At 52.4% G+C, this 25,164-nt stretch overlaps 1 protein-coding gene across 1 annotated transcript in view; it reads left to right on the forward strand.

Moving 5' to 3' along the window:
• The first annotated feature begins 2,892 nt into the window (after nt 1-2,892).
• The window catches only part of SLC2A1 (solute carrier family 2 member 1), a 29,438-nt gene continuing 7,166 nt past the window's right edge, over nt 2,893-25,164 (forward strand). The window contains exons 1-2 of the mRNA XM_047084635.1: nt 2,893-3,152; nt 15,463-15,558. Coding sequence (XP_046940591.1) covers nt 3,135-3,152; nt 15,463-15,558 — 114 coding nt within the window. The 5' untranslated portion in view covers nt 2,893-3,134. The remainder of the gene's footprint in view (nt 3,153-15,462; nt 15,559-25,164) is intronic.

Below are 25,164 nucleotides of genomic sequence, written 5' to 3' on the forward strand. Positions count from 1 at the left end.
TTTGGGCAGGTATGATGAAGTGGGGTGAAGGTAAAGCTGTTTTTCTGGCCACTCTGCTTTGTCTTCTAATGCTACCCTGACCACGGGAAGGGGATTTGATTTGACATTATTAATTAGTACTGTTTATTTGGATAAACTTTTACACATATCCATTTTTCCTCAGGCCGATCCAGGAGGAAATTGTTATACCTATTTTACAGATATGAGTCTTGAGGCTCAGAGAGAAGGGATTTACTCAGTGATGTTTGGCAAATAAATTGCAGAACTGGGACTCAGGAGTCTGAATCCAGAGGTCCACCATCAGTCTCTGAGTATGGTCTAGAGATTCTTTCTTCCTTTTAGCAATTGCTCTCTCTCTACCTGCTGTCTTTGCACATGTTCTTCCCTCTTGCAAGAATGGCCTTCCCTATGATCCACCTGGTGAACTCATGTTCAGCCTTCTAAACCCTGCTCAGCATGCCCCCTCCCTTCCCTGAAGCTCTCTACTCCCTCTCCTTCTTCTGGGGTACAAGTTCTGCTCCTATGTACATTCTTATCCCTATACACTCAACTTGGTATTATTGCTGTCCATTTCTCCTCTTCCATCCTTTCCAGTTTAGGGGCTCCATAAAGCTAGCAACAGACACATATACATCTATCCCTGGGGAAGTGACCAACACAGGGCTGGTATAGAGAAGGAAAGGAAGCCTGATGGTGAGTGTGACCCATGGGCTGAGTGAGACATACTCACAGCTGGGAAGAGGCATGAACAATAGACTGAATGTGCTTGGAAACAAGGAGCTATGGAGAATTTGAGCAGGGAAGTGGCAAAACCAAAAAGGTACTTAAGGAAATACTAGAAGCGTTGGCAGGAAACAGGCAGACTAGCTACTCATATGATCGTTCATTATCACCTGCCTTCACTCCTTCACCATGTGTCTCCACCACAGAAGCCGTCCTCAGGGTGCTCCATCTAGGGGAGGATAGGAAGGACCAGCAGCACACTAAGAAACACCAAAGGTATGGGGTGCCTGGGTGGCTCAGTCAGTTGAGCGACCTACTCCTGATTTTGGCTCGGGTCATGGTCTCATGATTCATGAGTTTGAGCCCCATGAACTCTTTCCCTCTCTCTCAAAATAAATAAACTTAAAGAAAGAAAGAAGGAAAGAAGGAGGAAGAAAAAGAAAGAAAGAAAGAAAGAAAGAAAGAAAGAAAGAAAGAAAGAAAGAAAGAAGAAAGACGGGCCCAAGGGTAAAGAAGATAAAGATTCTCTCTTGGGGGACTCTGGGACACTTTCCAGAAGCCCCATTCCAGAGGTACTTTGTGCAGTCTGAAGCATTCTGGCACACTGAGGGGGGAAGTGGAGGGAATCGGGCAGAGGGAACACCCCGAGCAAGAGTAGAGATGTAGAAAATGCCGGTGTGGAGGTGAGGCAGAGCTGGTAAACTAAGCAGGCTGGGCCTTGCTCCCTCTCCGGCAGCATCAATCACACAGGGCATGACAGTGAAGGTCAGGAATGGAGGTGAGACCAGAGGAGCAGAGGCCCTGCAGACAGCAGGGAGGGAAGGAGGATGGGGTGGTACAGAAATTGAAATCAACAGGACTTGGTGGCCGCTGGTACCTGAAGAAGAGGTACCCCCAAGCTTTCCAGGCTGAGCAGCTGGTTGACCACAGAAATAGAAGCCGCCGGCAGGTGTGTGTCCAGAAGGGGCCTGCTCCCCCTTCCAGAGGTCCGGGCCCAGCCAGGGTGCCCCCTCTGCAGCAGTGGACACACAGCCCAGACAAACGAGTCCAGGAGTCATGTGGTCAGCTCAGCCTGCTCCTTTCCAGCTGAAAGTAACCTCTCTCTGTCCCTCCCCACAGGAAAAGGGACACTCTGCCTACCCTCGGGACTTTGGACTGGGGGTCTTTGTCTTCACTGTGTCTCAAGTAAGACACAGTTTAGAAGAGGAAAGAAGGTGAAGTAATACCACTACCCCTAAGGAGGACTTGCTGTGTGTCAGCAAGCGCTGAGTACTTCATGGACTTATCTGGAAATTATAACTCTCACGACAGCACATGAGGTTGAAGGTGGTATTAATTCCGTTTTACCCGTAAGAAAACCGAGGCTCAAAGGCCAGCACGTTGCCTGGGATCATGCTAGGGCTGGTATACAATAGAGCTGGCTTAAACCCAAGGCCTCCTGTGCTCTTAGCGTTCGTATTTTTCACACTTACCTGTTGCCATAGACTCACATGTCCTGTCAGGAGTAGAGAAGACTTCACAAAGGAATGATGCGAAAGCCCAGAGAAGAGGTGGGTATGGATTTTCAGGCAGAGGGCCCAGCCCGTGCTAAAGCAAGGCTTGGCTGGCAAACAGGAATGTTGGGGGTGGACGGGGGTTAGGAGAAAATCTCGGAGCGAGACCTCCTGTAGTTAGTCTAACAAATACTTAAATAGCACTTAGCACGAAACAGACACTGTTCTAAACACTTTATAAATATTAACTCACTTAATCTTAACAAACCTATGAGGTGGCACTATTATTATCCTTAGTTTACGGAAGTTATCTGGCGGCGGAGTAAGGACTCCACAGAGTCCTCGCTCTTAAGCGCTACCCTACGCCGCTCCCAATTTGCCGTACAGCCGGGTACCAGCTCCACCATTTTGCTAGAAGTCCCTGAGGCTCAGAGAGGTGTGCACACTTATTTAGCGTCACACAGCGAGGGCGCTTCCTGGGACCCAGGGCACGGGCAGCGGGAGAGATCCGCCGCCAGAGCGAGGTGCGGGCAGGGCGCCTTCCAGACCTCATCCCCCGACCCCTCCCCCACCCTTGGCCCCCTCCCCGCGAGCCCCGCCCCGGACGTGCCCCAGGCCCCGCCCCCAGGCTCTGCCCACACACCCCACACACACCGGCAGCGCCAGCCAATGGCTGGGGTCCTATAAACTCTACCGTCCGCGCGCTCGAGGCAAGAAGCTAGAGGTAGCCCCGGCTAGCGCGGAGATCGTGGGCCGAGGGTCTTGGGAACGAGCTCGCCAGGGAGCAGGAGGCCAAACGACCGGAATCACAGTCGGAGTCTCGGAACCGGAGCAGAAGCCTGAACCGGAGAGCGCCGCCCGTCCGCCCGTCACCGCCCGCGCACCCAGCGCTGCCAGAGCCTCCGGCGCAGCGCGGCCATGGAGCCTAGCAGCAAGGTGAGTCGCGCGCTCGCGGCGCGGGCCCTCCCCGCCCGGAACAAAGGCGCAGACCCCTCCGACCCTCCGCCTGCCCGAACCTCCCCCGCCGCCCCTCCGCGCTGTGCGCCCGAGGAGGGCGGCGCGCCTCTCTGAGCCTTCCTCGGCGCTGGCCTGCAGCGCCGCGCTCTGCCGGGGCAGGGGACGCGGGTGCGGATGGGTTCGGGATGTGGCGGGCGCGAGGGCGCCGCGTGCGTAGTTGGCGCCCGCATTGAGTATCTGGCTTCCTTCCGGGGGCGCCGCGCCGTCCACGCGGCCCGGCGGGGCCAAGGCACCCAGGGCCCTGGCGCGGCACGTCGCTCACGATCTCCCCGGCGGAGGCCCCGCGCCGACTCCTCCCGAGGCGGGGGAGGGGGCTCGAGCGCGGCGCCCATTGGCTGAGCGAGCCGAGCCCCCGGCCCGGCCCCGGCCCCGGCGCGCGGAGGCGGCGGGACCCGCCCCCACTCGGCAAGCTCCGAGCCGGTGCTCCCCTTTCCCGGGGGGCCACACTCCGCGCGGCCTGCTGCTTGGCGCTAGACACGGCCTCGCGCGGCCCCGGAGCCAGTCCTCCGAGGTTCCGAGGCGGAGGGCACTTTTCTCAGGCCGGGGCTTCAACTCCAGGATGCCCGGCTCCAGGGCGGAGAAGGAAAGCCGGCCTCCGAGGCCCTTCTTTCCGCGTAGTGCAGGCCCCAAAGCTTTGCCAAGTACCGGGGAAAGGAGCTCCAAGGTGGCACGTTTCCCTGCTCGGGCGGGGCTGGCGAGGGCCGGGTCGAGAGAGCACCCGGGAGAGTGCGAGCCCCTGGGGACCGGCCCGGGAAGGGGTCCCTAGCCGCCACGGAGAGAGAGGAGCGCACGCCAGGAGCCCGGGGTCCGGCGGGCACTCCGTACTCTGAAGAGATGTGGTCTCTTCCTCGGGGGGCGAACAACTGCCTAGATAAGATCTCTTTTTTCGTCTGTAAAGAGGCTTGTCCTGCAGGGGATCTTTGTGACTTTCCCAGAACGGTTCCTTTTCAACAAATATTTGTTGATCTCCTCCTGTGTGCAGGGCATTGTTTCTTCCCTCCCTTCCCCCTTGTATAGAGTATTTTCAAGTGATTTTTTAATTTGAAAAGCTCCCTCTTGAATTTTCCCAGCTTCTTGGCAGGGGGAGGCACGAGGGTATCTCCCCCCCCCGCCCCCCCCCACACCCCTTTTTTTAAAAAGTCTGAAAGGCAGGGAGAGGACTGAACTCTACACTGCCCTTCCTATGGGCTGTGGAGGTGTGAGCGGGACCCAGCGGGTCTTGCCTGGACAGAGTGGCGCCTGACTGACGCTGGGCTGTCCTCTCAAGGGGTACAGACGATCTCCTTCATACCTGTTGAATCCAGACAGCTTGTGTCACCCCACCCTGGCCCTTGGGCTTGAGTTGAGACCCTGAGTCGGGAACCCCACATTCATGGGTGAGCCATTATGCTCGGATATGAATATAACAACATAAAAATAAAACAAGAAGTGAGTTTTAGCTGGTGGTGAGGGCTTGAGACCTTCAAGTCCAGATACTTGCTGTTTTATCTCAGGGCTCTGATAGGCCACTTAACCCCTCTGGGCCTCAGTTTGTCTTCTGTAAAAGAGAATGGCTTTTTTTTTTTTTTTTTTTAACTTCCTCAACAGTAAGAACTGTCCTGTTCAGCAGGACCTGGGTGTTTATTTGTGGAGTGGATAAATGAACATTCTGAGCAGAGACAGAAAAGTGCAGGAGAAAATCAATAGCCACTTACAGTTTACTAGGCTCTTGGCTAAAATACCATGGTGTCACTGACCCTCCATATAGCCCTGCTGGTTCACAGGTCTGGAGTTCAGAGAAGGGAGGTAATTTTCCTGAAGTCACACAGTTAGTAAATGGCGGGGCTGGATCTAAACCCAGGCTGGTCAGAAAGGGCTTTCAGTCTCCACTGCTCCCTTTCACCACAGCCTTTCTTGAATTTTGGGCTGAAGGGAGTTTGCCTAAACTCTCAAAGGCTGCCTTGTATGAGCTGGTTCTCAATGCTGTAGCTGGTAGGTGTTTTTCATGCAATACGCTCCAAACTTGACTGTCTGCCCATCAGTAAATAATTTTGGAGCACCTCCTCGGTGGTTTATTTAAAAATTCGTGTATATAGCCCTGTTACAATAGTAGACTATATGACTACATAAAATAGAAATTTAAAAAGACGCAGGTGACAATTATGGTAAAAAACCACACTTTTTTCCCCCTCCTAAACCCCGTATAGGTCATTTGTGTACATTCTGGAATAACACTTTTTTTCTTTGGAGACTGCTGATTTGGTCAGCAAGCACAGCCCTTTTTTGTGCAGGATGTTAAGACTGAGGCCTAGAAGGGTTATGGCCCTTACCCAAGGTCTTTTAAACCAGGCGTGTCTGACTCTGAAGTTTTTGGTGTTTTTTTGTTTTTTAATTTTTTAAAAATTTTTAAATAGCCTCTTCACCCACCGTGGGGCTCAGACTCACAAACCCAAGGTCAAGAGTTCAGGCTCCACCGACTGAGCCAGCCAGGCGCCCCTGAAGTTCTTTCTGCTGTGTTTCCTTCATCTCCTAGGCACTGAGAATAGTTTCAACTGACTTCCCTGTGTTCTGTCATGTCCTCTGTGCATGGGGCTGAATTTAACTGAATGGGGGGACAGGTTGAATGCCTCCCCTCCCAGCCAAGGGTTTACTCATGCTCCCCTTTGGGCAGCAGGTGAACCCTCCCCTGGGACATTTCATGCAGCCCTTTGTGAAGAATTTCTGGCTAGTTCCCTGTGGTGCCCTGGGTCTCTGTGGGATCTCTGCTATCTTGCCTTCCAGATGAAGGAGAAATCAGACATCTGCAGGGCTCCTCAGCTCCTCAGTGGTATGAAGAGCTTAGACTTTAGAAGTCCCGTGGATGTGGTTTTGAATTCCAGTTTAGCTCAGTTCCCTCATCTGCAGAGTGATGTAATGTTTTATTAGAGTGTCTGTAAGAATTCAGAAAAAAATGTGTCTGTCCCCATAGATGCTCCATAAATGTTCCTTGCTTCTTTGGACTCCTGTGATGCATTAGACTTACCTTGGTCCCAGGTGACCTGTACCTGGGTGGTGGCCTCTGTCCAGAAGCCTGGCGTTCTGACAATGTGAGCTTTTGGGGAGCCCCAGAATCCCCAGGCCACGAGTGTTGGTTGGTTGGGTAAATCATTAAAGATCCCACTGACCAATTCTTCTGCAGCAGGGTTTGTTGGGAAGCCAGGTTGCAGAGGTAGCACCTGGCTAGGAGTGCCGGGCCTAGACATGGGTCAGCTAATGTGGCTGCGTTGTCTCGTCTGTCTCATCTGTGAGGGAGATATGAGCCACAGTTGACATCACCGTCCAATGAAAAGTGACGTTCCCAAGGTCACACACTGAGCCTCCTACTGCAAAACACGCTGCCAGCCTTTCTAGGAAGACATGAGAGGAAAAAGGAAAGTTGGAGCAGGAAGGGACTTTCAGGTGCATGACCCAGCCCTCCGTTTGACAGATGGGGAAAATGAGGCCTGAGAAGGAAAAACTTGTCCAAGATAAGGGTGTCACAAAAAACTTATGATGTTCCACAGTATTAAAAAAAAAAGATGCTTTTTCCACACCCTTGTGTTCTGTGCCAACCCCCCATTCACCCCAGATGAACAAGAATTCTCACACTCCAGGACTTGCCAAGCTCCTTCTGGGTGCAGTAGGAGTTTCAAAGGTGGATTAGATAGGGGCACCTGGGTGGCTCAGTCAGTTAAGCGTCTGACTCTTGATTTTGGCTCAGGTCATGATTTCATGGTTTGTGAGTTCAAGCCCCTCGTCGGGCTCTGTGCTGACAGTGGGGAGCCTGCTTGGGATTCTCTGTCTCCCTCTCTCTGCCCTTCCCCCATGCTCATGCATGCTCTCTCTCTCTCTCTCTCTCTCAAAATAAATTTAAAAACATTAAAAAAATTTTTTTTAAGAACAGTTTTTTGGGTGCCTGGGTGGCTCAGTCATTTAATCATCCAACTTTGACTCAGGTAATGATCTCATGGTTTGCATCGAGCTCTCTGCTGTCAGCAGGGAACTTGCTTTGGATCCTCTGTCCCCTTCTCTCTCTACCCCTCCCCAGCTTGTTCTCTCTAACCATGCGCTAAGTAAATAAACTTAGAGAAAAAAGTCTTTTTTTTTAATGCTTATTTTTTTATTTATGTAAAACCGACTGAGCCAGTAGGCACTCCCCCCCCCAATTTTTTTTAAACAAACAAATAAATAAATAAGAGTTGGATTAGACATAACTTGACAGCTGAAACCCTTCTGTGAATGGAAATAAAACATGTCCTCACAAAAACACGACCTTGGGGAAGTGACTTTTCTCAGAGCCTTGATTTCCTTCCCCGGAGATGGAGCCTGCAGCCCCGTGGCAGGTATGGTGAAACTGGCCAAGTACCCCACCTCAAGGGGGAGGCTGTTGAGGTGGGAAGACCTTTTGTTGGGTCATTTTGGGTGCACGGACAGTATAAACATATCCATGATGATCCTTGTCCCATGCTGAGCCATTTGGGGACCCAACTCTACTTGCCCCAGAGCTGGGTCAGTCCCAAATCCCCCGTAATCAGCTTGTGACTTCTGGGAACTCAGCTTTACCCAGTGCCTCCTGGTCACGAGGTGTAGGGCCTAGAGCTCTTCTCTGGCTCCGAGGGTACAGGCATTCAGTTCCCCCTCCCCCAGGGCTGGCAGAGCTGGGGAGGCCTGGAACAAAGGGAGAAGTGTGCAGCATTGGCTTGGGACCTGCAGCCTCACCCTTCCCCCGCCTCACTCCTGGGCACGCAGGTGACAAAGCCACTCAGTTGGGTAACTGGCATCCCGGGGATGGTGGAGACTGAGAAGGCTCCTGGTTGGCCTCGTGGGCTCCCAGAGGCTGTGACCAGGCCGGCAGGCCCAAGCCTGGCCACCAAAACAAATCTCTGATTGTTACCTCCCTCCGTGGGAGGGGTGGAGTGGAGCCCAAGGCTCTGCCATCCGGCCACCAAGCCAGGGAGGCAGTAGCTAATGCATAAATGTTGGGGTTTTATAGTAACTGAGCAGGGCTCCCAGGCCTTGAACTCAGGGCAGAATGAGGGCAGAGTTCACCCTCTCTAAGACCTCGGCACCAATACCTTGCTGGCTTTCGCCTCCCTGGGGGGGGCTTCAGCATCCTGAAAGGGGAGAGACCTCTTGCCACACCCAGCTTATGGAACCTTTGGCTACTGAGGCCTCAGCTGGACAGGACATCTGCCCAAATTTCCTAGCCCAGGGCTGGCCCACCACTGTCATTTGGGAGTCGGGCTGGGGGCAGAGGAAGGCATCCATCAGAAACAGCTCTACCATTTAACGTCAAGCAAGCTACACACCTCCTGTTGGAGCTTGTTTTCTCAAGTGCAGTGGGGGTCATATCCACCTCTCTGGGTCAGGTTGAGGATTTTAAAAAATTACAGAACTGGTGGAGTCAGTCATACAAAGCAAAAGAGTGAATGTTGTCTCCCAGTTGTAATGGTTTGGTGTTTACCCTCACAGACCTCTTTCTGGGCATGTGTATATATGTGCCTATAAATGTGACTTTTATGTGATTGAATCGCACTCTCTACATAGTTCTGAGCAGCCCATCCTGTTCACCCACCACCCCTCAGAGGTAAATATTTACAGGTGTATTTGCTCTGCCCCTACAAGCCAAGTGCCATTGTACAAGTTCATTTTCTTCTCCTTCCTTACACAAAATGTATATCCTACACATTATTTTTCACCTTGCTTTTTCCCTTAACAGTCTGCCCTGACACTCCCTTCATCAACAGCTGCATAATATTCCATTACAGGCATATCCCACTGTGATTAAGCCATAGCACTCCCGTCACTTTCTTTCTTCATACCACTCACCGCCTGATGTATTTTAGGTATTTATTTTCTGCCCGCCCGCCCCCAACTAAAATATCAAGTTCTGTGCAGGCAGGGGTTTGGTGTAGTTTATTGCCGAATCCCCATCAACTAGAATAGTGTTGGGAACGTGCATACAGGTATGATCTTCCCTTAGTAATGTATTATTAGGAAACCTTTCTTGTGGAGAAAAAGAGGTCTGAAGGGAAGGGGCTTTTTCAAGGTCATGCGAGTGCGGGGGGGGGGGGGGGGGGTGGGCTGGGACTTGAACTTGTCTGCTGCCAGGGACCTCTGCATATTCCCGTGGTTTTACCAAATTAATTTCATCAAGGTCGAATTGGTGCCCGTCTCACTACTGAATGGGTACCTGTCAGGGGTGTTGGTTTCTGCAGATGTCCAGGGCCTGACCAAGGCCCATGCACACAACCCTGCTTGTTTGCTTTTAACATCCCATTTTAGGACACACACCTTTTTGGTTTTTTAGAGAGAATGATTCAGTTTTACCTGGAAGCCTTTGAAAATCCTGTGCAGTTCATGTGTTAGGTTTGCACATAGCCGTTCAGAGGACGTAGGGCTTCAGGCAGAGATTGATGAACTTTTTCTGCTCTGTGGGCCATATGGTCCCTGTGTGCCATTGTAGTGCAAAAGCAGCTATAAACAATATATAAATCAATGAGTGTGACTGTGTTCCAATAATATGTTCTTAGTGGTCACTGAAATTTGAATTTGGTATCATTTTCATGTACCACAAAATATTAGTCTTTTTTTTCCCAGCCACTTAAAAATGTAAACTTCGTTCTTAGCTGGCAAGCTAGATTTAGCCAACAGACCATAGTTTGCCAACCTTGGCTTAGAGCAAAATCTACCCAAGTGGCCAAAGGTTTCTGAGCTCTGGCCTGGGCTGTCCTGGCTCAGACTGGCCAAGGCCCAAAAGTTTGTAGAATAGAATTTGACCTACATAGAAAGCACCAGGTAGAAACCTTGTTTCCTTCAGGGAGAGTACCCGGAAGCAAGGTGTGGGGGAGGACATGAGCAGGAAGGGCATAGGATTTGGCATCAGAGACCTCCTGCTGGAAGCTTCACAGAAGCCGAGGACCTTCTGATTATCCACTTTTTCCTCTCAGAGCCTCCCGTTTTCTCATCTGTGAAGTCAGAGTAATCTCTCCCCCAGCGTGTGTTCACGGTGATTTAAATCAGTACCCGTGAGCCCCTGGCATGGCGCCTAGGGCCTCACTGGTGCTGCCGGTACTGATAAATGCAGCAGCTCCCTCCTCTCCCCTCTGCTTTAAAGATTGATGAGTACCTTCTGTCCCCAGGGCCACCGTGGGGTGCATTGAAGGAAATGGCAAGAGGAGTAAATGCCTGAGGTCACCTGAAGGTTAGGCTTTGGAGGGGGTAACCCATCACTCTTCTTTGTGAAAAGACTTGTCAGGATGGAAGAGGTCAGAGAGTAAACTGCCAGTCAAGGAATCCAAAGAACTCAAGTCCCAGCCCTGGCTTTTGTTTTCTGACTATCCTGGGCCTCTGCCCTCTGACCTTAGGCTCTCCATCTGTCGCATAAGAGTGTTACAGGAATTCTGCAATTTCTTGGGCTTTTTTTTTTTTTTAATTTTTTTTTTTAAACGTTTATTTATTTTTGAGACAGAGAGAGACAGAGCATGAACAGGGGAGGGGCAGAGAGAGAGGGAGACACAGAATCTGAAACAGGCTCCAGGCTCCGAGCTGTCAGCACAGAGCCCGACGTGGGGCTCGAACTCACGGACCATGAGATCATGACCTGAGCCGAAGTCGGACGCTTAACCGACCAAGCCACCCAGGCGCCCCTCTTGGGCTTCTTTTTTAATGCCCAGAATTAAAAACAAACAGAACCATACACAAAATAAATAAAAAAGGAGCTGTTACAGATTCCATAATCCCCTCCCTCACCAACCCCTCCCGCCCTCCTTAGAACTGGGGACCAAGCCATTACAAGCTCCCCATGTCCTAGGCTTCAGTGCACCTCCAAAAACCATGGGGAAGCTGTGGGAGGAGGCCAGGATGAGAGCAATGTCTGGATCGTGCCAGCACTGTGACCCTCCTGCAGAGAAGGCCCTGCCTCTGAATGGCAGTAGCCACATGCCCTCCCTCTGCCAATATTGACCAAGGGCCAAGCCCAAGGCTGGAGCACTGTGCTGAGGAAGGGCACACAGGCATGGGTCAAAAGGCCACAATGCTTAGCAAGTGATGCGACACGGCCGGTGCCATTTGGCATCCCGGCATGTAGGAGGAGAGGTCCTGAGGCTGACACCCTGGGAGGGGGAGAACCCTCAGTGGGCCCTGGGACCCTCACACTGGGATAGGGCTGGTCGGGGTGAAGGGGTGAGGACCTCCTCTGTGCTAGACTCTGAGCCTGGGCATTTGCTGACCTGAGAGGTCTATGGCGCTCCCAGGAGAGTCAGGATTTGTACTCTGCCTAATTTCAGAGATCTTTCCTCTCTGGTCCCGGGAGTTGTGAGTTACTGTTAGCCTGTTTCTCTGCCTCTCAGAGCTGATGTTCCAGTACTCATCAGAGGTTCGATAATGGCCGGGTTAAAATCTGTTAGGATGAGTACTGTTCTGGCAAAGTGGATACACGTAGAGCCTGTTTTGCCTGAGAGCTAAATTCCAAAGTGGTCTGTTTTACAAATGTTCTGTGCCATGCCTGACCCTGGGCACTCTGGCTGCAGAGCTGGGTAAGACCCAGGTCCCATTTTTAGGGAGTTCCCAGACTGGTTGGTGGGTGAACAGCAAATGGGTATTCCCAACTGCTAGAAGCCACAGCTAGAGACTGCAGAGGACATAAGGGCAAAAACCCTGGAAGAGTGTGGGATGTTCTAGAAGGTAGCCTCAGCCCCAGGGCGGTGATGGACTGCTGGGGGTCACAGATCCCAAATATGTTGCTCCTCCACTCCTAAAGAAGGCCTCACAAGAAAGCCACAGCTGTGGGCTTTGTTCCCCTTCTCTTAAGTTTTCACCAAGCAGTTGATCAGCTTGGTACATAAATAAATACCTGTGGAATCACATGGAATGAATGATTCCATCACGGCATTTCAGTTGCAGCCACAGAGCTGGTGGGGACAGATGGTGCCCTGGTGGCCCAATTGAGGGTGGCTTCCCATTCTTCCCTGATTCAGCAAGCAAATGCTTGTCAGGTAAACCCTGCCAGGCTCCATGATGGCCACTGATACAGAACTTGACAGCAACTCCTGAGGGAAAGAACTCCGATCCCCATTTCCTATGTGAGGAAACCGAGGCCCAGAGGCCTCCACATATCCCAACTCCCAAGTGAAGGGAAGCAGTTCTTGGACTTTCAGCCCAGTTCTCCTGATTCTCAGTGCAGCCGTGATCAAGCTGGATGTGGTGGGGGCAGCCTACCCAGGAGCGGGTGATGCTCCTCCCCCTGTATCTCGCACCCAGCTGCACCCAGCTACACGGAGCGCTCCCTGTTTAATCCGGTGGAATCAGGCCCCTCTTCTTTCCCCTGCACACACTGTTCTGTCTACCTGGAATGCAGTCTTGCCACTGCTTCCCCACTTGGCAGACTGTCTGCATGTCCTTCACGGCCCAACTCCAATGTCACCTCCTGGGAACCTATCTTTCGATTGTCCCCAGGCAAAATTAGAAGTCTCTCCCTCCAGGGCTCCCACAATGCCTTCCCCCACCCCCCTGTTGAAACTCAGACCACTCTGGCCTCTGCACTTGCTGGGGTTCCTCTTCCTTGATGTCAGGACAGGGGCCTCTTTCATCCAGGGCCTGGAGCATGGGCCACTGAGCATTAGTCCTAGTACAGCAGCCTGCCTGGGTGGCTGTGGATATAACCCAGGGCGTGGGTAGGCTGGTTTTCTAAAGTAGAGTTTGACCTTGACCTGCCCATGCAATTCCAGCCCAGGGGTTTGTCTTTGGCTCCCAGTAGCCCCTACTGCCAGAGGCCACAGCTGCCCAACAGGGCCCTAAGAGCAACAACTTCAGAGGCCCAGACACCCCTGGAACATCAGAGCCAGACTGAAAACGGGGTCTGTAATACGAGGACTTAGCTCTCACGGAGCCCCTGCTGCAGCGTCATTCATTCCTGTGCTACCAGCATGGCTCTTACAGATCCACGTTATCATCTGTATTATTTTTCACTTATATTTTTATCTAAATGCTTTGTTCTAAGTAATATGAAACCACGGGGCTTATACAAAAAAATTCTTCTGAGTAGGTGACACATTCACATGGTTCAAAATTCAAAAACACACAAAAGGGGGTAAAATGAAAAGTCTCTCTTCCACCCAGCCTCTGCCATGAGGAAAGCTCCAGCATAGGAGGGATGTCCAGAGTTGGGCCAGGAAGGGGCCAGGTGGGCCAGTGGGAACGTGGTCTCAGCACTCATCTGATGAAGAATGGACACAGCCTGTGCACTCGTACTAGCCAAAGCCTCTTTCTCTTTCTCCGCATCTGATGTGAGAACCTTGGCTTTTGCGATCGTTGGCCTGAAAGCTTCTAGGGAATGAAAAGACCATACTAGAAACCTGTCTGATTAACCGTAAGCCCAGTGCTCTCTGTGAGGATCTTGAAGTCAGGGCTGCTTCGGGATTCTGTGGGGAAACTGAGGCCGAAGGCTATGGCCAAGCAGCTCTCCCCTCCACATGTGTGGCTCAGTGCTTCCCAACCTTCCCCCCTAGCGCCCAGCCCCCAGCCCTGTGTGGTGCCCACAGTGAATGCCAGTTGCTTTGGTGCCCCTCCCCCAGTTCCATTCTTTCACAACCAATTAAGGGCCTGCCTCACGTCACATTTTGGCTTCTTTATTTTATTTTATTTTATTTTATTTTATTTTATTTTATTATTTTATTTTATTTATCTTTATTTTATCTTATTTTATTTTTATTTTTTGATAGAGAGCACACAGGTGCACAGGGAAGGGGCAGAGAGAGGGGGAGAGAATGAATCTCAAGCAGGCTCCATGCTCAGCACGGAGCCTGACATGGGGCTCAATCCCACACGACCCTGAGATTGTGACCTAAGCCAAAGTCAACAGTCAGATGCTCAACCAGCTGAGCCACCCAGGTGTCCCTTGGCTTTTTCATTTTATAAGCCAGAAAAGAAGAGTCCTCTCCCTTTCTCCAGCAAGGGCATCTTGCTCACCTAGGGCTGTCCTGCCTGCCGGCCTCTTCCCTGCCTGTGGCCTTCATGCCCCAGGCTGCCATGGGACAAAAACCCACCACCCTTTTTCTCTCCCAGACCTTTGCCCGTTGAAACACCTTGGCCACGGGCGCCTGGGTGGTTCAGTCAGTTAAATGTTTGACTCTTGATTTGGGCTCAGGTCATGACCTCAGGGTCATGGGATCAAGCCCAGTGTCCGGCTCCATCCACACTGAGTGTGAAGCCTGCTTGGGATTCTCTCTCTCTCTCTCTCTCTCTCTCTCTCTCTCTCTCTCTCTCCCCCCCCCCGCTCCTCTCTCACACACTGTCTCTGTCTCTTTCTAAATAAATAAATATGAAAGAAAGAAAAGAGAAAGAAAGAAAGAAAAGAAAAGAAAGAAAGAAAGAAAGAAAGAAAGAAAGAAAGAAAGAAAGAAAGACAGACCTTGGTCCAATACTCTTACTTGCCTGATGTCCTGTACTTTTCCAAAGCACATTCCTTGCTGTTGTCATCTATGTCCAAATAACCCTGGGAAGCTCATGGTCTGCAGATGGTTGCCATGAAAGGCACGAGATAGGGAGTCAGGAGCCCTGAGCTCCAGTCTGGCTCTTTGCAGTCTCCTGAGTAATTTGGGACTTACTCTGCCTCTCAGGATTCAGTTTCCTGCCCCGTCAATGGAGGGAGGAGAGGAGAGGAAAGGGCAAGACCCCACCTCCAATGCTGACTGGCATGACTGTTCCCGTCTTGCACAGAAACAAACGAGGGTCCAGGGAGGAGTGAGGATGGGCGACAGCCTGCTGGAATTCACAGAACAAGTAGCAGGGGGGCTAGAATCAGAAGCCAGCACACTCTGGTCCAAATCTAGGGTGCTTCCCCCTACCTATGCAGCTCCTCCCACATAATTTGGCCCCCATTGTTTAGGAGAGTTGATTCCTGGGCTTCCCAAACAGTCTAGAGCCACCTGGACCCAGGGCATGGCTCCACCAGAGGAATGAGACTCCGGAGTGCCAAGACCTGGCTGCAAAGAAAGAAGACCCTAATTCCCCTCTCTCCCCAGGAATGAGTCTGGCCGGCCCAGTGTCTAGAAGTCAGCGGAGCTGGTTCAGGCACCTGAGATCAGGAAGTGGCTGAGTTTCCTGGGAGAAGGGCTGGTGTGGTGCCAGGAGTCAGGCCGGATATCTGAACGAGGGAACCAGCCCATGTCCTGCCCTGTAGTAACCTGGGCCCAGACATGCCTGTCACAGTATGGTTTTTTTTTCTCTGCAGAAGCTGACCGGCCGCCTCATGCTGGCCGTGGGAGGGGCAGTGCTCGGCTCCCTACAGTTCGGCTACAACACTGGAGTCATCAATGCCCCCCAGAAGGTGAGTGCCGTGCCTTCCTTGGATTATCAACACCAGCTTGCTCTGCTGCACACTGCACACCCCACATCCCACATGCTCACCCTGCCTGTTGGGTGTCAGTCGTTCACATCAATTCACCATCTGCTCCCACCAGCCAATTATTCTGGCCCCGAAAAGTCAAAAACCCTTGGCTTTGGCCTTGGAATCTCAGGGCTGCAGAATCATGGGGTCTTTATAAGTCATTTTGACCAACCTCGCACCCACACGGACATTTCTAATAATCAAAACAATGCTTGGTGTGATGATGCTCCATTTACATAACACTCTGGGATTACATAGGGCTTTGTGGTGCTTACCTCACTTGCTGCTCACAGTGCTCTATAAGGCAGGCAGGCAACAGTCGGCTAGCGCTCCCCTCCTGCAGGTGGGAAGAGTGGCCAGAGAAAGGAAACCTGCCCAGTATCCCCCCAACTAGGCAGGGATGGAGCTGGTATCCAACCCTAGTCTGCCATGGAGCCCTCCAGACCAAGTGCTCCTACCACCCTCCCTCGTAAAGCATCCTGTTCCACGTGGAAACAGCCTCCTTCCCCTGGAGGCCCAGTGCCAGTCACATCCAAAATGGTGTCTTATCCTAGGGAACCAGAGGGATTAGGGGTCTGCTGGAAGGAAGGCTTGCTTCCTTCTTCTCGCAGCACATCCCAGATCCGTCCTCACTTGTTCCTTGAATGTCAAGACTGGGAGGGTCCCCCGTGATCACCCCCAGCTCAGCCCACCTGCTTCAGGAAGGAGAGAAGATGAAAGGGGTCAAGGGGCAGGACAGGATACTGTAAGGAGTCCCTTCTCTATACCAGCCCTTTTGCACATGTTTATGAGGTTGGGTGGTGAGTCCCCATCTCATAGACCCAAAGACTGAGGCCCTGGACAGATGAAATGACCAACAGGCTCAAGGTCACATAGCTAGTGAATGGTGGCTCCGGAAGCCAGACTCTGTTTCCACCACCACAGGCTATCTTCTTGATCAGTTGCCATGTCAGTTGGAAAATCTGTACCTTCCTGGGGAGGACGAAATGAGAGTGGACAGTCCTGTCGGGACCACATTCATTGTGCAGAAGGGGAGGCTAGAGAGTGAGTGTGGCTGGGTCCCGAGGCCCAGTGGCCTGTCTGGGGGAACTGGGAGTGTTGGGAGTCAGAGCTGTCCTCCTCCAAATAGGCAGAGGGTGGCTGTGAGGGGCCACGCCTGATGCCCGGGAGCAGGTCACCAGGAAGGCCTGGCCTGCTGAGTCATGCTCAGCTGCAGCGGAGGTGACGGGACTTTTCCAAACTCGTCTGAAATGGCTCCCATGCTTGGAACAGCACCAAGCCCTGCTTTAGCTAAGTGCTCTGAGCAACTCTTGCCAAGGTGCGTGCCTCGACACTGACTCCCTTTGGGAATCTACAGATGGAAATCCTGCAGTCTTAGAGGGAGGTTGAGTTCTGCACTTGTGGTGTCCTGGACGCTCCTGACACTCCCGATTCTGATGTAATTGATCTGGGATGCTGTTTGGGCATGGAATGTTTAGTGCTCCCCTGCTGATCCTAATGTGTGCCCAAAGTCCAGAGCTCCTGGATTAAGTGATGTCTCGACCTATCACCTAGTGAATTAATTAGAGAACGAGGACTCTAAGATCAGGATAGAAGAAGTGTTTTCCAGAAACAGAACAGGGATTGGTATGCAGAGGAGAGAGGCTCGTGTGTCTGTAGGGTGAGTGGGAGGAGAAAGAAGGCTGGGGAGGCCAACAGGTAAGCCCAGGCCTGACTACAAAGGGCGTCGTGGGTAGATTTCATCTACAAAATCTCAGCCACTGGCATGGCAGGGCACCATCAGGACGGGCACGTAGGCACCAAAGAGTCGGCCAAGCTAGGAGTAGGGACTTCAGAGTGAGGACAGTAGGGACTCATTGAAGAGGACAGATATGATCAGATTTGCATTTTAGGGAAAGGATTCGGGCATCTGGGCGGTGGGAGGGATCTGAGAATGGGAAATGAGAGACCAGGAAATAGCAAGAAAGCTGCTTTGGAATAGGGATAGGAAAACAAACACCATGCAGGAAGAATGGGCAGGGTTTGGTCATCAGTTCAGTGTGAGGATAAGAGTGGGGTTTAAAAAGGGCTTCTAGGGGCGCCTGGGTGGCGCAGTCGGTTAAGCGTCCGACTTCAGCCAGGTCACGATCTCGCCGTCCGTGAGTTCGAGCCCCGCATCGGGCTCTGGGCTGATGGCTCGGAGCCTGGAGCCTGTTTCCGATTCTGTGTCTCCCTCTCTCTCTGCCCCTCCCCCGTTCATGCTCTGTCTCTCTCTGTCCCAAAAATAAATAAACGTTGAAAAAAAAAAATTAAAAAAAAAAAAAAAAAAGGGCTTCTAGGGGCGCCTGGGTGGCTCAGTCGGTTGACCGGCCGACTTCAGCTCAGGTCATGATCTCGCGGTCCGTGAGTTCGAGCCCCGCGTCGGGCTCTGTGCTGACAGCTCAGAGCCTGGAGCCTGTTGCAGATTCTGTGTCTCCCTCTCTCTGACCCTCCCCAGTTCATGCTCTGTCCCTCTCTGTCTCAAAAATAAATAAAACGTTAAAAAAAAAAAAAGGGGCTTCTAGGGGCACCTGGGTGGCTCTCAGTTAAGTGCCTGACTCTTGATTGTAGCTCAGGTCATGATCTCACAGTTCGTGAGATCAAGCCCCACATCAGGCTCCATACTGATGGTGCGAAGCCTGCTTGGGATTCTCTCCCTCTGTCTCTGCCCCTCTCCCCCTTCCATGCTCTCTCAATAAAAAAACATTTAAAAAAAAAATGGCTTCTAGGTTTCTGGCTTGGGCAATATGGGATCTGGAGGAGCAGGTATGGGAGGAATAATTGATAGGTGCCTGTGGGACATGTCAGAACTGAGGTGACACATTTGGAGATGTACAGGAAGCACTTGGACATGGGGTCTGTTTCTCAGGCGTGTGGTCAGCTGGAGAAAACCTGAGCGCTGGTCACTGGTATCCAAATAGCAGGAGAGGAAGATGTCCTGGAGAGACTGGAATGAAAAGAGAAGAAGAGTCAAGTAGGAGGTGATGGATGAGGTGAAGAAGGAGTGCTGTCAGGTGCCCCAGAGGTTAACCTGGACAAGTCAGCCCCAAATTGCTGAATGCCAAAGACTGGATGGTGACCCTGTGGTGACCAAAGTTTGACTGGGTGAAGCCATATGGGTAGAAACCTCCCTCCAGCAGGTTGAGGAGGGAGGAGGGCATGGGAAAGATTAGAGATGGCTCTTCCAAGAGACTTAGTGGAGAAAGAAGAAAAAGGGGTGGTGGTTGCAGGGGTCATCTGGCTGGGATGCTTTTTCCCATGCGAAGACTTCATTTTTAAATGCGCTGTAAGGAATCACCAGAGGGGTTGAGGGTGAGCTGGGGAGAGGTCTCAGGACTCAGGGGCTGCTGGAGCAGAGGCACCAGGGTGCCACTGGGCGGGGAGGGCCCGAGATTCTTCTGAGGCTGTAGATGCGGACAAACCCACAGTGAAGTTCTCGGGTTCTCGGTGCCTCCCGCCTAATCAGAGACAGACGGAAGGGGAGAACAGCTGAGAAGGATGGGAGGGGCAGCTGGCTGGGGCGTCTAGCAGGCCTGGTGGGCGGCACAGAGGGCATTTCTGGGAGCATTTGTGAACACCTGTCCAGAGATCACTTCAGGAGCCAGGCAGCGAGGCCCGGAGTGGCCACAGTTGATTGTGCACACACTGAAATGGAGTGGTGTTTCCAGGGTGTGCGCTCGGGCTCCCCGTGTTGCAGACACTTCTCGAAAGCCTGGTCATAGTCCTTCCAGGCAGGGGCGGGTTCAATGTGATAAACTTAAGCTGCGAAGAGGGGATAGGATGACACAAGGGTAAGGGTGACGAGCACAGTGACTCAGCCCTGCCTCAGCCCTGCGGACACTTTCGCTCCACAAGGTCTACAGGCTCTATCCCAGACAGTGGGAGGTGGGGCAGGGGTGGAGCTGTGCCAAGGTCTGCGCACTAGGGGAGACCCCTGGGAAGATCCAGAACATAGTTAATGGAGAGCTTCTGGGTGCCACTGGAGAAAGAGGAAGGCAGGCTTATGCAGAGGGGGAGGGGGCAGCCTTTCAAGGGGCAGGTGGCCCAGGCACTGGGGACATGCGGTGGCAGAAGTGTTGCGCCCACACACCGACAGCCCCTGTCTGTTTAGGACTGTTAGGAAGCTGCCCTGGGCTGGCCGGGTCGGCCTGCTTTCCTGAGGAGCCTGCACCTCACTAATGGTGAGGATGCCAGAAGCTGGGGCTCCTCCATAAAAAAGGCCCCAAAGGGCTTCCTCCTGGAAGTGGTTAATTAATCATAACATTATCTTAAATGTTTACAGAGCACCTCCCCATAAATCGTCTCCTCATGGCCACCCCACAAGGTGGGTGGGGCTGGGTTATCTTGCCTTCTTATAAAGGAGGAAACTAGGCTGATGAGGTCACCTGGAAAGTGAGAGGCTGAGCTACGGCTGGCCTCCAGGCTTCACCAGGGAGTGATGACCACATCCCTGTGACGCCCCTGCCAGGCCTCCTGCCTTCTGGGGAGGAAGGAGGAGGGAAGCCCAGCCACAGAGACAGCAAATAAATGAACAAGGCATCCTGACCACCATAGTGGGTGGAGAGAACGGCCTCTCCCTTCCCCAAATGGCCGAGTTGCCAATAGAAATGACTAAAGGCCATTTAGAAACCATGAGTTCCTGGCCAAGGGACAGTGTCAGGCATGTCTCAGAATGAAGCATCCTCAGAAGTCAGAGTTAGGGCTGGAAGGGGCCTGATGGTCCACTGGTTTAGCATGCCTTATTTGACAAAGGAGGAACTTGGCCTGGAAGGTAGGCGAAGTCTGCCTGAGATGACCCGGCTTGTGAGCGAAAGTACTAGAGGCCCACCTCTCAGCCCAGACTTCTGCCCACTGGGGCTGCACTGGGCTCCAGGCTCCGGGTAGCCTCTCCTTATCTCTGTCAAGATCCAGAGAGTTCTGTGTTCCCTCTGGCCTTCACCCATCTCCACTAATACAGACCCTTACAGCTTACTGTGTAAGTGCACAGAAATCAGAATTCGATTGTTTCTTATAATCACCTCGTTAGGTACGCACTATAATCCCTGTTTTATAAGAAACTGGGACACAAAGATGTTAAGCGACTAACTAAACCAAGGACACACAGCCAGGAAGTGGCAGAGCTGGGATTGGAATCCAGGGAGTCTGGCTCCAGTCTGCATCCTTGACCACCGTAGAAGGAATGGCAATTATACTACAGTCAGATGGGCACTGAAACACCCTTTCACACACCTATAACTGCTACCCAGCTGCCCCCTCTTACTCTGACTTCCAGGCCGAGTCAAGCTCAGTTACGTACAGACATCTCAACGGTTTCCCACACATGGTTGCACAATTTTCTTACACCATTACAGCCCTGTCATAGCTACATCATTGCTTAAGCCCCTCGAATTCATGGCTTGTTTATCAATTAATGACAACTCTTTCTACCCCTAGCCCTGTGCTGGGATCTAGTGACACAGATGAATCGGACGTCTCCCGTGTTGAAATGTAGTCTAGAGGGAGCACATGTTTCCCTGTAGTTAGCTCTTGGGGCAACAACGGACAGAAGCATGGATGGAAGTGTGGGCAGGCTCTGGGAGTGGAGAAAGGAGAGGGAGAAGGTACCTGGCCCACAGAGCAGGGTTCTTCTCAACATTCACCTTTGGGGCCAGATAGTTCTTTGGTGCTGTGGGAGGCTGTCCCATGCATTGTAGGATGTTTAGCAGCATCCTTGCCAGCGCGACGACCAAAAATGTCCCGACGTAGCCAGATGTCCTCTGCAAAGCCACACTGCCCATGTTTGAGAGCCACTGCAGTGAGAAGGAGGGGTACTTTCAGGAAGGCTCTCCAGAGGAGTGTTTGTGTATTCTCTGAAACTCGCCAGGGAGAAGGCAGAGGAGCAGCACAAGCGAAATTGCAGCAGTGTGGGGTGCCTGGGTGGTATGGGGGAGTCACTGTGTGGGGGTGGGAGGGGGCAGTGGGGAGCAAGAAGGGCTGGGAGCAGGGCTCCTGCAGGGACATGAAGATCTCTCTGCCGGCAGGGGAGACTCTGGAGATCAGGGACCAGTGAGGAGGCCAGGGTGAAGGCCTGGCCTGGGTTTAGAGAGAAACCATGCCAGGGCTGTTCTGGAGAAGCAGCATGGGTGGTAGGAACCTCTCCTGTGGGCTTGGGGCCCAGCTTCCAGTTCCGTCTGGCTGCCTGGGCCTCTTCCCCAGGCTCCAAGGAGAGGCCCCAGGGGACCCAGCAGGTGGGGCTATCTGTCCAACACCACCTGTAGCATCTGCTCTGAACTCTCAGCTGACCTGGGGTGTGGCTGAAAGTTGCTATGGAGACATAAACTCTGGGCTGAGGGAGGGTAGCTGTGGGGGAGGGGATAGCAGGGAATAGGAAATCGTGGTCAAGGCCCGGCTGAGGGACTGACCTGGACAAGCTGGCCCTTTCCTCTTTCTAACTGGAGCTCAGAGCTTAGGTGGCTCTTTAATCCTTTCGCCCCCCAGTAACATCTGGGAGAGAGAAGAGAAGCTGAGGTGGGAGCTCTAACTCTCCCTCACAGGATGATCTAGAAGACCCTGGGTTAGAGGAGTCTACACGGAAGGATGTTGAGACCGGCTGGGGGTTCTGAAGCATACCCCTTCTCTTGGCAGTAATCTAGAATTCTAGATCAAGGGTTGGCAGGGAGGCCAGGTCCAGCTAGCAGATGATTTTGTATGGCTCATGTGCTAAGAATGGTTTTTACATTTTTAAAGGGGGGAGAAAATTACGTTACATTGAGACGGGGAAGAAAAATAAGCCACTGTGGCCATATGTGGTCAGCAGACCCTAATATTTTCTGTCAAGCCTTTTACATAAAATGTTTAGCAATCTTTGCCCTAAACTTTGACTTGTATGCTCCCTGCTGACAGGGAACTCACTACCTGTAAGGTAGACAGTCTCCTCTGAAGCCTAGAAAGCTTTTCTTCCCCGAGGTGAAGCCTGTGCCCTGGGGCTCTGCAGACCTGCTGGGTTTCTCTATGAGTGGGGGAGCCAGGCAGGGTCTGAAGAAAGACTCCTTGAGGCAGGGCCCTAGTTTCTTCAGGTCTTTCTTGCACTATAAATTCCTTAGGATAATGCTATATCTTCGGGCACTTTAAAAATGGAAAACCCTGTCTGTCCTTAATGCTCCTCTGAAGATGGCAGCTTCTCTCCTTGAAAGAACAACAGTGACTTAAGTAACCGCTTATTCTGTATGCTGGGCAGCAGACTGTGCCTCATGCCCAGGCCCTCACTACAGACACTGCCCAGACACAGAGGAAGTCAGAACTTCCTCTGCAGACAGGCAGACGTGTGGTCCTTCTCCCACAGTTGCCCGGGTGGGGAGAGGGAGGAGGGGGGATTCCCAAGGAGTCAGATGTGATGCAAGCCTCCCGCCACTGCCACCCTCTTGAGAACTGCTGGGATGAGGAATAGGTTTTACTGGGAACCATCCAGTCTAAGGGATCTCAGCAGCCCAGAGGAGGTCGCTTCACCACGCTGGCTCCTACAGTGTCACTAAGCAGGCATCTGCCCTCTAGGGTCAATGTGGGGTGATTGGACAGAGATCCTTCATAGCCCTCAACTCCTGAGAGTCTGATGCCATGGCGGTCCCCCCTCAAGCTGACTAGGAGCACCCCCCACTTCTGCCCTATTGCCCACTTCTGGGAATAGGTTGGGAAGGGAGCAGAGATACAGACAGATCTGGCTAAACCTGATGCATTTGATGTGCAGGGCTCCATGGAGAGTAATTAATCACGGGAGGCAGAATCAGTTGGGTGGATGGGAGGAGTCAGGAGGAGAATCCGGGTGAGACCTAGGGCAGGTAGGTGCTGTACAGGCAGAGAATAGGATAGATGAAGAGGGCGAACTGACCGGGACCTAGTGACTGATTGGATGTGGGGCGGTGACAGGATCAAGTCTCGTGAAAAGCATGTGAGGTGGGAGGGAGCACGGGAGTGGGAGCTTTCAGAAGCACCAGCCAGGCCTCAAACATGAGCCAGGGTTGCGGAGGCTGCCGGTGACTGTGTAGTGGAGACTGGGTCTGTGGGATCCTTCGGAGGAAGAAGGCTCTTCTTTGCTTAGGGGCACTCAGCCAGTGCTAGGGTGGATGTTGAGGGCAGGGACTGGGTGGATGGTGACCCCAGAACTTGTCCCCACGTAGGGTTCTTCCCATTCTCCAGGGACTCCCTGCCTTTCCTGGGCCAAGGGCCAGTTCAGCCCCACGTGGGGCATAGACCCCCAGATCAGAAGGCAGGAACTCACTGTGCAGCCTCAGCTTGGCCAGGAAGTGCTGCTGGGGGTGGAAAGGATGAGCCTGAGGCCAAGGTGAAGGTGAAGGGGGCTGGCTATTCCCCGTTATGCATGCCCATAAAGAGGTCTGATCTGAGTAGCAGGGGAGCTCATGAGCCATTGAGGAGCTACCTCTCAACAAGGTTTGGTCCCTCTCACTTGTTACCGCAAGCAGCACACTTCGCTGGGGGAAGGGAGCCTCTGGGATTGTGGTCCTCTTACTGGCTGCCTCAACATCTCCAGCCAGCCCCAAGAAGAGGGTTAAAGACCCGAGCAGCCAGAACAGAAACCTCAGCCTCACATCTTTAAGCTCCTTTAGGTAGAAAGCCCTTACTCAGCCCTTGTTGACTCTGCACACAATTCAGGCAATTCCATTAGCTGACTTCTTTTTTTTTTTTTTTTTTAATTTTTTTTTTAATGTTTATTTATTTTTGATAGAGAGAGAGAGACAGAGCGTGAGCAGGGGAGGGGCAGAGAGAGAGGGAGACACGGATTCCAAAGCAGGCTACAGGCTCTGAGCTGTTAGTGCTGAGCCCAATGTGGGGCTCGAACTCACAGTCTGCGAGATCATGACCTGAGCCAAGGTCGGACGCTCAACCTACTGAGCCACCCAGGCGCCCCACCATTAGCTGACTTCTTGGCAAAATTTAAACTGGATGTGGAGACTTCTCTTGAGACAGCATCTGAACCACAGGGGTGTGGAGGAAGACCCTGAGAACTACAGAATGCATCAATTAAAGGCCATCTGGGGCAAACACCTCTTCCTGCCCCCGTGGAGAGCCCCAAGGGCAGCAGAGCGAGAGTGACGAAGGGAGAAAGATTTCCACCCTGATGGGTCCTTAGTGGGGCAAGCGTCATTTATCTGGACACTCCCCTTATCCAGGACAGCTTGTTCTCTGCAGGGCCTGATAAATGGACCATTACTGCTCCCAACCAGTCCTCCTCTGGGGTTGGTTTTATCCCTTGAAGAACACAGCACTTTGTTTTGTTTTGTTAAAATCTGCCTTCTTTCTGCCCCAGCAGAAGCAGGGGCTCCCAGGAGGAGAGCCTAAGGCCCTCTCTTCATTCACTCACCAGGCATCCCTGGCACCAGCTCTGGGACAGGTCCCAGTGTGAATCCACTAGGGTCCCTGCGCTCAGGGAGGACACACTCCTGGGAGCCTTTGAGCTGGATCTCAAAAGGTTTCAGCATGGTAAGGCAGGATGGGCCTTCAAGGCAGAGTAACCATGAAGAGCATGAAAATGAG

The sequence above is a fragment of the Lynx rufus genome, unplaced genomic scaffold, assembly GCF_022079265.1.
Source record: "Lynx rufus isolate CCGP_SWC_20201006 ecotype Redwood Valley unplaced genomic scaffold, mLynRuf1.p SCAF_2, whole genome shotgun sequence".
Taxonomy (NCBI): domain Eukaryota; kingdom Metazoa; phylum Chordata; class Mammalia; order Carnivora; family Felidae; genus Lynx; species Lynx rufus.